The sequence below is a fragment of the Cottoperca gobio genome, chromosome 17 (assembly GCF_900634415.1).
Source record: "Cottoperca gobio chromosome 17, fCotGob3.1, whole genome shotgun sequence".
NCBI classification, from domain to species: domain Eukaryota; kingdom Metazoa; phylum Chordata; class Actinopteri; order Perciformes; family Bovichtidae; genus Cottoperca; species Cottoperca gobio.
Genome location: NC_041371.1, coordinates 2,980,697 through 2,993,084, shown reverse-complemented (window position 1 = coordinate 2,993,084; position 12,388 = coordinate 2,980,697). Strand labels below are relative to the sequence as shown.

General features: G+C 42.3%; 1 protein-coding gene across 5 annotated transcripts in view; it reads right to left on the bottom strand.

Annotated features, from left to right (window-relative positions):
- The window catches only part of LOC115022096 (partitioning defective 3 homolog), a 191,804-nt gene that overhangs the window by 122,392 nt on the left and 57,024 nt on the right, over window positions 1-12,388 (bottom strand). For all 5 annotated transcript variants that reach the window (XM_029452959.1, XM_029452954.1, XM_029452956.1 and 2 more), the window contains exons 3-4: window positions 3,914-4,097; window positions 29-216 (exon numbers count right to left, since the gene is read on the bottom strand). In XM_029452959.1, coding sequence (XP_029308819.1) covers window positions 29-216; window positions 3,914-4,097 — 372 coding nt within the window. The remainder of the gene's footprint in view (window positions 1-28; window positions 217-3,913; window positions 4,098-12,388) is intronic.

Below are 12,388 nucleotides of genomic sequence, written 5' to 3'. Positions count from 1 at the left end.
ATGAGCTACCCCCGTTCTTGACACCTACCTTCCTCTCGAGGCTGTTGGTGCCAGAGGTGTGGCGAGCTTTCAGGAAGCCGGCGGTGGTGGACCAGCGGGTCGGGTTCTTCCTTGATGGCGGCTCTTCTGTTTGGACCCGTGACTCGCCGCCGTTGAATGGCCCGTTGATGGTCATCAGGGCGGGGTCGCTGCTGCGCCGGACGTGGAGGGGCATATCTGAGAGACAGCGAGGGTGTTACAGCGATATTTTAAAGTTCCCTCCCCTGGTTTATACTCTGGGAGGGAATAATATTGCTTTTTACTCGTTTGTAGAAAAGTGCCTTGTTGGCAATGTATGTATAGAAAATCAAACCCTTCGCTGTAGTTGATGAAACTCAAGACAAATATTATGTTTGGGGATGATTGATGCAAATAGGCTGGAACACTTTTTGTTCCTCAAACATCGTTGGCTAATAAAAGCAATTCATCATCGAGATGCCATTATTTTCCCGTTGTGGAAGAATCGGATTCATCACTAAAAGTCGAAATCAGACGGCTCTAGTTTCTAATTCACTGGCAGTGTATCACAGAGCAGCAGACATTGTGTGGGAACAATAATAGGAGGATGAGCCTACTGAGAAACACCAGTGTAAGTGGATGCCTTCCATTAAAACTCTTCACTCTGTTTAAAAGTTGCAGTGCGTGGGAAATGGGCCAAGGTCCAAATAACAACTCCAACAAGGGCAGCAAACACACACAAACAGCCACAGCCTGCGCTGTACACAAGACATGATGGCATGACATTAAAAATCTCCCACTTTCAGTCCTCTCCGAAATCCCACAGGCCGCTCTGATTGGCTGAAATGTACCCAGCGGACCACACAAGAGATATGGAGTGTAAACGAAAAAGTTGTTTAAAAAGCTGCAGCGTCTTCTTCACAGGACAATGCCAAGTGTCATGTTCTCATGTACTCTTCCAGGAAGTTCTGCTGCTCAAACACGGTCACAGGTTTTAGATGCTGGTGTGTGTTCATCAGTCCACAGGAAGGAGTGTGTGTCTCAATCAACAATTATTTGACTTTGTGTGTATTGTAAGTGCAGGATAAGATTAAGCACGTCCATCTGCGTGTGTGTCCCTGTTTGTGTGTATACTCTCTGATAAAGTAATGAGGTCAGTGTGTGTCTCAACATTTAATACGTTTGTTTAGAGGCGTTTGCAAACTGAAGTGGCTCTGTGCATGTGAAAAGTGTGTGTGTGGGTTTGTGAAACATTAGCTATGTGTTAGTGATGAGTGCAAACCAGTGGACATGTGTTTGTATTTGGAAATATCTGAGCCCACAGTTACAGTGGTGTGTGTGTGTGTGTGTGTGTGTGGGGGGTCATGTAATTGGCTGGTGTTGTTGTTGGGTCACCCGGACCGTGGGATATGAACAGCTCTGTGGCACTCTGGGAGATGAAGTTCAGGATTGGACAGAGTGCAGGCTGTAGTCTAAACTCCACCACAACTACAACTCCCAGGAGGCATTGTGTACAAATACAAGACGATATGCTAAATGATCAACTTTACACTGTGTACTGATCAGCATAGTGTACAGTTTAAGGTTTAAAGTGTTTCCTGCTCCACACATTGCTCTCTGTAAAGTAAGTTTCCAAAGGAATTAATAACTTAATCTAGTTAATAACTCAGTTTTAAAGTTTACAAATATGAGCAGGGAAAAGCAGTATAACATTAACAGCATGAAATCCAAAGAAACTGCAGAGTATCAGGGACTGCTTTACTATATGTTAGAGATAAAAACTTAATTATGAACGTCAATAATTGTTGCATTTTGGAAATTAACTTTTCAAACTGAAATCCTCACACGTTCACAACATACTGCAGAAATCGTCCTTTCATCAGCGCGTGCGTGCAGAGGTTTTGAGTTTAACAAAGCCAAGAAACTAAGATTAATCCATTTGTGAATTTCAAAAGAGCTCTTTGTCTAATAAGCTTAATCACTTCTCTTTTGAGTTTGTGGGCCAAACAAGAGAACTGGCAAAGACCCACAGAGTCCAGCGCCGCTCATGTCGTCCAACACAAGTCAGTGATTGAAAGATATTCTCATTAGGCGCTTCCATGACAGACATTTCTCCTAAAACCCAATAAAATCCAGCTGATGAGATTCGGTTTCGTCAATTAAATCGGGGTTAGAATTTATTATGGAGACGCTTAAATTGGACATAACTGGCAGGTGTGATTATGCCCAAGTTTTCCATTTCTTAATGCGTATTCACATTCAGCATCTCACCAAGAAATCCAATTAGGAGTACAGTGACCTCCCTCACGCTGTGTGTGTGTGTGTGTGTGTGTGTGTGTGTGTGTGTGCTTTTGGTGGCTGCTGTGTCAATCAATGCCAGTTCACAGGTCATTAGTGGATAAGCCCTACTGCAACCAGTGTTGTATTTATAGTGCTAATAAAAGATGCTCATTTAAAAAAAAATAGTTGAATTTGTATTGTGAGTGTGTGCGAGTGGGGCCATGTGTTAAACAACTCAAACCTTTCTTTGTGTGACAAACCTGACATACCTGTACTGTATGCGGAGGATAACCATGCAGGGAAACTATGATGGCATGATGATTATCAAATAGCAGCAGGTGGTGTGGTTTTGATAAGTGTTGGCAGAGACGGAACCGTTTCATCCACCACGACACGTCATGTAAAATATGTGCAACTCAGTCTTTATTGTGCAGATGTATGTGCATATACATTTGCAGTCGATATCAGCATTATAAACAGAAATGGAGCATGTTGAGTATGACTAAACCTTTACTATACGCTCAAGAAAGAGCGAGGCGGTGGGAGTATGCATTTGTCTCGGTGGACGTCTGTGTGTGCATTCATGTTTGCTTCTGCTTGTGGTTGTGTGGAAAAGGTTTTTGCTTGATCCAAATTGACAAATCACCTACATGAGCCGTCCAAACTCACCGTAATTACAGTAGAAGAAGCGTCTTGGCCGGCAAAACTGCAGAGGTGGACGGGCTCAGCGTCACATTTGATTTAGGAGCCAGCGTATAGAACCAATTAGCTACTTTGGCCGAGGATCAAACGGCTATCTGTGCCTAAAAAAAAAAAGGCCCTCCTGTCCAATTAACAGAATTTATGGACAGGGCTACGGTACCGCTGGGCTGTGATAAGCTCATTTGTTGGGTTTGCTGTGTACTGCGGCAGTTGCTGATATATGACGCTAATGAGGATGACAGATTTGTAATTTAAGAGGAACTGACTGATTATTAATCATCTGTTAGGTACACGTTTTAGTTCCTGATTGCATCTTTAGATAATAGTTCCTCTATTCAATTAATACGTACATGTACAAATCACCTGATGTCTTTAATCTAGCGACATGAATCCCTGAACTCTTTTATTTCCCTCCAGTGTTGGAACCATAGACTGAGTGTAGGAAGTGAACCGACTACAGTTCTCTCATGTTTGGCTTTTTGGCCGTTGCCATCTTGTTTTCTTAGAACCAGAAGTAACACCAGAAGAGAGAAGAACAATTTAACGCTGAACGAGACATCAATTTAACTTTGATGAACTGAAAACACACCGTGAACAGGGTTAAAGTTCAAAGACAAAAACAAGGATAACAAACCCAAACGTGTCAATCACAAGGTAGCCACGCCCAAATGTATATGGTGCTTTAGCGTCTATTTTATTCTAAATGGTAAATTAATTTACAAAATGGACATCCTGCTGTGTTGAAGAAGACTTAAAACTAGCGATTGAGAGCATTAACTCATGAGGAACATGTTCACTGAGGTATCATCATTTTCTTATAGACTTCTATACAATCACAGAAGTCGCCACTTGTTGGCCACTAGAAAGAATGCAGGTTTAAGGCATTTCCGCATCACATTTCAGAGCCGGAGGTTGACCCTTGGTTGGGACTTACTTGTGCGCAGGGCGGAGGGCGTGACCTCAATCTCACTGGCGGCCTGGTAGGGCTGGAAGGCCGAGGCTCCACTGCCAGCACTAAGGTCTGCAGCAAACAGGTCGGGACTCTGGGTCCCTGTGGAGCTGGCACTGGTACCATCACCACCATGATGGGGCTCCTGTTCGTCATACACTGCCATCAACTGGAGGAGGGAGGCAGAACAGAGGGGACGTCACACGATGTTAGAGTTGAGAAACATGTTGCTTTATATTACATAAAGATGCATATCGTGACATGTCAACAGGCTCAACAGATGTATGTTCTCAGAGGGAAAGGGAGACGGGGAAGAAGTACAACCAAAAGAGATTACATTCATGGAGAAGGTTGTCTTTGTATTTGACAGAAAAGGCTTAAAGCCCAAACAATGATATCATAAACTGGGATAATCTGGAATTATGAAAGGAAATTTGAATTACGTAGAGAAAGAAAGAGACACTAAGGGACCAGCGGGCAGCACTGTAGGTAAAAAACTGAGCATAGATACCCCAAAACAATGAAGATTCAAAAAGGAATGGAACAGAGGAGAGAAAAGGAGTGAATAAGAAAGATATTTGATTTGTGGAAAGTATTGCTTTTCTCTTAGAAACTGTTGCATAAAACCCCAAAAGGTTAAGCAGTGTGTGGAAAGGATAGCTCTGTGTTACATAAGCAGTGTTATGTTAGGATTATATTGAGTAATATGGGGTAAAACTATCTTTTCAACATGCTAATGAGTTGTTTTTTCTGTATCTGTTGCTGTGAAAAGGGATTTCATTTTACACGGAATCAAACAACAACAACTCAGTCAAAAGTCTAAATAAATATAGAAAACAAAACTATGGACCCATGGGATGCAAAACAGAAACGAACATCCAACAAAAACTGATTCATTTTCGGATGTATACTACAATTTGCTGGAGTAAATCAAGGGCCAATGTTAACGTTGGTTGGCGATTTGCTCAATTACTCCTAATCAATGGTTGAGAAGATGGATATTAAGATAGTTAGAGAATAAATGTTCAGGAGAAGTGACTTGGTGAAGAGGCAACACATGGTGGTCCTGCTCAGATGCATGAGGACCAGTCTAAATGGATACGAGGGTGATTGAGGCTCTACTTTACATCATGACACCGAGCTGCTCATTACGTCCAATCATATCCTCTCTTCACTCAAAATGCCTTCAAAGCTCTTCTCCCTCACACATCTGATTAATGCCAGCCTCTGCTGAGCCGACGTTTACCCACCGTCGCACAATATCTCACCGAGGTTCAAAAATAAACAGCGACGTCGAACAACCAAAACATCTTCAAGAGACAAGTTCATCTGGGTTTATTTACACGAGCCTGACCAAAGAAAAACCTTCAACTCTAAAGAAAACTTGACCGAACGGCCCGTGGCAAAAAGCAGCCGATCGAAACCAGATTCATACGCAATATTTTCACTTCAGGGAAATACAAAACAAAGATATAGTCTACCTCGAGTTTATCACTTTCGTTCTGCTTTGCAGACGTAGGATCCAGTTCCACGTTTATAAGTAGAAGGAATTCAAAAAGAAATGTGCATTTAGGTTCTTCCCATCTGTTCTGCACGGCAACGTTTGGACCTACAAAAGCCTTCGTTACCACCTGGGGCGAGGAGGTAAAGATGTCACCAGGTGGAGCTGGTCGAAGGAACGTCAATCGTCTTGCATTGGGCGACTTGTAGGATAAATATATTGAGGCCATCGTGGTGCTACTGTCCCACTCTCACAAACTCTTAAGGCCACAGTGTCAATAAAACACACTACTGCAACGTTTACACAGTTAAAGACACAATCACATTAATACACACATTTGGCCACGTATAAAAACAGAAGCATTAGCGCACACAATTACATTTAGAGAAACAGAGACCCACACGATCCATTAAAACACACACTCTAAAACCATTCAAATCCCACTACCAGTTTTCCAGCACATTAAACCTTCATTTCAGCCACATTTAGCAGGAGAGCTGTGGAGTTTTATGGCGTGCTGGACAGGCTCCCTGGAGAGAGAGAAACAGGCTCGAGGGGAACACACACACACACACACACACACACACACACACACACACACACACACACACACACACACACACACACACACACACACACACACACACACACACACACACACACACACAACACTTGTCTATGGACCTCAAGACTCATTTTTCCCATTAGGCCCTTTACATAAATGTGCAGACATTTACTTCAAATCAGAGCTAGCATCAGCCCGGGGCTAATGTGTACACACAGTAATGTTGGTAATAAAGGTCGAAGGGCGGGAGTAAGGGGGGGGGGTGTGTGTGTGTGTGTATTAGTGAAAGTTGTTGGGAGAATGTGTGCATGAAGGGATTGGAAGAACAGAAAGAAAGTACGAGGGGAAGTGAAGCAGATGAGAGCAGAAGTGTGCAGGTTTCAGTGAGACTCGGGGGAGACGGCGGTGAGACTCTGTTGTGTGTCTGTGCGTTTTAATGCGTCTATATGAGACTTCCTGTGTGTAGCTGTCAGAGAGTCCTCCACTCTTCCCTCATTAAGGCTCGGTTCAGCCAGAACAGCTGAGTCAGCAAACCCCCTCCCTCTTTCTGGCCTGCTCCCTGAGGACACCACCGAAGAAGAACCCCCCCCCCATGTGATCGTACAGCCCATGTGGTTCTTGTTACATGCTAATCAGTTCAGCTGCAGTGCACACTGTATATGTGGAAGGGGCCTCAACATCTTTAGCTGATCTGATATCATTGAAAGGTAGAAACAATCAGTGCTAATCATCAATGCGATAATAAAAGCTGTACGGAGATATGATATTGTCAGAGTCTACCTTAAGTCAGACATTACAGTTTGACAGATTTTCATGATCAGAAATAACTTTCTAAACTGTTTTTGTACATTTACATTGATGCTTTTCTCCTTGTCGAGTTACAATTCCCAGAATATTATATTTCTACAACACTGAACACGCTAGAAAAGGTGCATTTGCCCACAAGGGTCCCAACATTTGCATTACATCATTTCCAACATGGCATACAAATTATGTATGTATGAGATAACCTGCACGTTGAATGGCGTACATATATCTATATGCAGATGAGTACATTGCAATGATGTTTTAAAAAATGCATGCTGGAAAGAAGATGATAAGAGACTGAAAAACACGACCGACAAGTAAACAAACTAAACATCGGCTTTAATATGTTTTTCCTTTGTCTATCAATTGAAGTGAATATGCTGGGGTGTGAACATCAAAGGGCACAGCAGTGAGTGACAGCTGCTCCCCGAGGACTTCACGCTGCTTCTGTTGGATGTGAATTGTTGTCTGTGTGCTACGAAACAGCCCCGAGTCAAAGCTAATTGCTGATATTTGTTGACAAGCGCAGCGCCGACGCACACACACACAGACACATCAGCGGCCAGCAGGTATACACATATGTATGAGTGTGTGAGTAAATGTGCACGGATGAATATGTGTCCGTGTCAGTGGTGGTCACTTTCTTGCAAACGCACACATTAAAAAAATGAGGAAAACAATGATTGAAAAGTAAATTACAATGGAAAGTGCGAGTCAGGACACTTTTCAGCCGTCACTTGCAGCTCATAAATCATCATCATTACTTGGCTAGAACGATACGCGAGCTGCCCGGCCAGAGAGAGCGAACCAGAGGTCTGTAGAGAGGAATTAATTCTTACGGGTGTTGGGGGCGAGGGGGGGTCAATTTAGTAAAATATAGTCGCTGGTTGCACCACATCAGTGATTGCCCCGTCTTACTCCATCAGAGCTGGGATGCTGTGCAGCAGTCCACAGTTGCCTCAGTTCTGGCCAAACATCCTTCTGTCGAGCGTTTGATTTATCCCCACGTCACATTAAATAATGTCATGTCATTACAATTTCACACAGATTATTATTACATCAATAGACTGCGTTTTCCCTCGTGACGAGCTCAATGCTGCGTACCGTTTGTGTGCTTTCATATGATTTATTAAATCTGAACCGTTTTATCAATAAGAGTAGACACATGAAGAGAAAGAGGATGGAATACTTGAAGAGAAATCTGCTCGTCATAGTGGAAATTACAAGGCACATTAGTAACGTTTAAATTAGGGGTGGGGGACCTCCGGCCTCCGGGCCGTACCATTTGATCCGGCCCTCGAGGTAATTCATAAACACACGCCAAAAAATCCACTAGAAAAAAACAAAAAAATATAGTCAGCAATAGACAGGCGATTGACTGTTTTTCCTGGCTACGGTTGGGGTCCTTGAACGCAACACGAGTGGTCACAAAGTTCAGCAAACTTCAATATTAAACGAGACGGTCATTAACATCAGTGAACGCAGCATGGCGAGTGTAAAACAGAGAAAGCTGGATGCAGAATGTCGCACTTTCCAGGAGAAATGGACGAACGATTATTTCTTTGAGGAAGTAAAAGGCCAGTGTGCCTAGTTTGTGCCGACGTGTTTGTGGTGATGAAAAATAATCTCAAGCGTCATTACAGCACGAAACATGCTGAACTGCACGAGCTGAAAGGATGAGTGCGTTTGGATAAAGTTAACGCTCTTCGGCGGAGTTTGGCCCAACAAGCAGCTCTCTGCAAAGCGGAACATAACAACATGGACAGATAAAGAGGTAGACCCCCACACCAAGAACACACTGTTCCACCGCTGCTGTGTAGTTATCACTGCCATGTGCAATACTCACTTTATTTTCCATCAACCACTTGGTACTTATATTATTTTTGATTCTATTTAATTATTGTGTTCTGTCTTTTTACTTCATATGTTATTTTGCTGTGACGAGATAAGTCTCCCCGTTGTGGGACTAATAAAGGATTTCTGATGAAACAGAAGATACAGGATACAAAAGTTGCTTTTCTCCACAGCATAAAAGAAAAGTGAAATGAATGAGCTGCGTCTTAAACATGTTTGCAGAGGTTATGAGTTCAATAATTAGTACGGCCCTCGAAGGATGTTGTAAAAAATAAAATGGCCCTCGATAGGAAAAAGGTTCCCCCCCCTGGTTTAAATCATGACCTTCATTAATTATTTTAGATATGACAAAATAAGGATGCAACTACAATTAATTTGAGGATTAGACAAGATCAGACAAAGGATTAGAAGAGTCGGTTTTGTACCATTTAATAGCCTTATAATTCCAGACACACAAAGAATTTTAAAGACTTTGTAAACTCGTCTCTGCACCAAATTCCAATGTGTGCATTATACTTCGCAGACAAAAGGTGACCCCGTGTCAGGAAACCCAAATTCCTCCAGACCTGGCATGCACTATAGCAGGTCGGTGCCAGGGAATGAGAGGGCAAGAAGCAAAGCTGTCAGCAGAAGGAGGGAAGTAACCACTGTAATCCAAAACATGCTGCCCCGAGAAAACTGCAGCCTAGAACATTCTCCCTGGTTGCATGCTTCAGGAACTGTGAAGAAAGTGCGAAGTTGCAGCCGGACTTTTCCCAAAAGTGACAGCCATCAAAACATTCAAAATCACTCCGCCGCAGCCAAAAGCTACAGAGTGCAGACAGGCAGTGACCGATGTTACCCTGGGGTCAGCACACCACACTGTGTGTGTGGGGAGTTCACTCTCTAAATTACACGTCTAGCAACGCAGGGAAAAAACAAGCTACCATAAAAGAAAAAAACACAGTTTTTAAAGGATGATTGGTAACTTTAAAATGTGGATGACAGCCTGGTAATAGGGATGGACTTCTGTTTTTTTTAATGTAAAACTGGATATATAGTCGAACTATTTGAAAAGTAAACCATAGTTTGGTGGTTTCATGACGTTTTCTCCTCGAGTTGAGACGTTGGAAGAATTTGACTTGTGGCGGGTGCATTAGGTAAAGAAGGATATTGTAGGTATATAAAAGTCTTTCTCTCGAAGTCAAAAGAGAAGCTTGAAAGCTGTGACGACGAGTTATAGTTACGTGGTTTCCGTTCAACGAGTAACAAATACATGAGGGCGGCGAAGGCCACGGAGGAGCAGAGCTGTTTTCTCCTCTTTCATACGTCCAGTTTGATTTGTTACCGTCGCGGCTGCTTCAAAGTGTTCATCATAATTTCTCCACAAACAGCAGTAGGAGGACAGCTGTACAGGAAAGGCTGTACAACAACACACTGGGGGGGAAATAACAGTCACTCAATCTCACCTAATTTATCAACTAGTCATTTTAATTGATATGGTATATATATATATAATAATTAGACTCAAATTTATGGGGAGTACAGGCAGCTTGACATTATGACGCATCTCAGATTTCCACTGTTGCCTTCTGCAGTTTATAGCAGAGGCAGGACCTGAAATAAAGGCTTCTGGTACAACTCAAATAAAGAGTATACACTTAAAAATATGAACCTTCAGGGGGAGAGAAGTGGAGCCACTTCTTCACACATCCAATGCCAAATATCTAGTGAGAGAATTTGCATGTTTAGGCCCCTCAGTTACAAATTAAAAGGAATCTTAAGGCAACAGCAGACAATGAGACAACACTGAGCTGCCAACAGTGAGGGGGGAAACACTTTCTAGTTTCATGTCGGTGACCCCGTGGGCAACGCCAGCTCCGTAAATAAATGGTTTTCCCACTTTGGTGTGGAAGAACTTGACAGAGTCCTGACTGAGTCCAACACCTCTGGGATGAACCGGAACGTCAACTTCAGAAGTCATCGACAATGTTGAGGAGGAATAAATGTCTGGGAGCTACAGTAGTGCTGTTCAAACAAAACCATTTTTATACAGAACTGAGTCAACTGTTCACTCACACATCCGTCACAGTAACATTTAGCTTCATCTCGTCCAATTTAAATACAGTGTGCAGTAAGTAAACTTGCTAAAGACACTTTGTTCCCTCACAGTCATATCTGCAGAAAGTTTCAGAAAGACAAGCGTAAGACTTCTTGGACCTGTTTCCGAGAATTTAATTTAAAGCTGTTTTCACAGCCAGAATAAAGAAACAGAGCTCCCAAAAGCAGATTGTTTTGAAATATGTAGAGTAGAAACAAAGCTGAATTTATTCCCTATAAGCGTCTCACTTTTTATAGATCCCATTTGCGAATTATTATGAACTCAATTGTATAATAACAGGAGCTGACGAACATGTTGGTCTAACTGCACAATTCAGTGTCTTGTTTACCAATTCTTCATGCCACTAAACATGTGTCCAATACTAAAGAAGCATGAATATAATTGTGGAAAGTTCAAGATGCCAGACTTGGACTCATTTCTGTTAATCAAAAGGGTGTTTTGGAACCACAAGCCTCTTTATAGAAAAGTGTCTGAGCAGCAGAAGCAGAAGGGGCGGCGGTTTGGACGCGTGACAGATGTAGCTAAGATTAGCTGAGGCTGGGAGACGAGCAGCGCAACCCCAAACTCCCACAGAGACTGTTACAGAGTGAGCTAAGGCAGAACACACACTGACCTTGGCCTCACTGAGCTTAGATAAAGACACACACACATATTAAATAGGAGAATGAGACATGACCAGTTGTGTGCTCACCTTCCCACACGCTCTAACAACCAGACGCTTCCATTGCTAAAACACCTTCTTACTCATCCATTCACTCAAAACACAAACACACAATTACATCCAAGCAAACGCAGATTACATTGTTATCGAGTTGAGGATGATTCAGAGCGCCATATTGACCCGCTATCCATTTCACTTTAAATCCCCACAATAGAAAACATGTGGGGGAAAGCATGAGACCTTCTGAGCCGAGGCCAAACTGACAAAATGAAAACGGCAATCAGACGGAGCAGGGGAGTGAGGGGGGGGGAGAAGGGAGGAGGGGGGAGTGAGGCACTGAAGGTGATTCATTCTCCAAAATGGGAAGGAGTGCTGAGTTGTGACTCTTGTTCCCTGTGAGAAGTTGCTCTTGTTGCACCACTTTGTACTGAACTTTTACTGGTGAAGTTCTCCTGAACTTTGGCTCCACGTCCCAGAGGAACAGTTTACAGTTTGCCAGGAAGTGAGAAAGAAATGACTGACGAGAAGTGCTTGTGATGCTCATGCATTTCTTTTAGTTGTATTGTTTTGTAACCTACACGTTCATCTTTTTTAAAGGGGGATTTATATTTATATAAAAGTCATCACTTTTTCCGACCTATAATCGATTGCCGATCATCAATGAGACATCGAGGCCGATACCATTTGTTATTGTTTGGTGTTGTAATAGCAGCTTGAATACAAAAAATAAATAATAAAAATTCTATACATTATCCTTTTACTTTGTTATTGTCACCTTTAAATTATTATATATATATATTTTAAATATTTGCTTTGGTATTAGTAGTTTAAATGATGTATTATAAGCTGCTCAATGAGAGTGTTAAACAGTCATAATTATCGTCATTTCATCCTTTTATATTGCAGTGAAAACATCTCCTTCAAACCACCATTTCAAAACCTATATTTGACAAGATTACATATTGCTCATA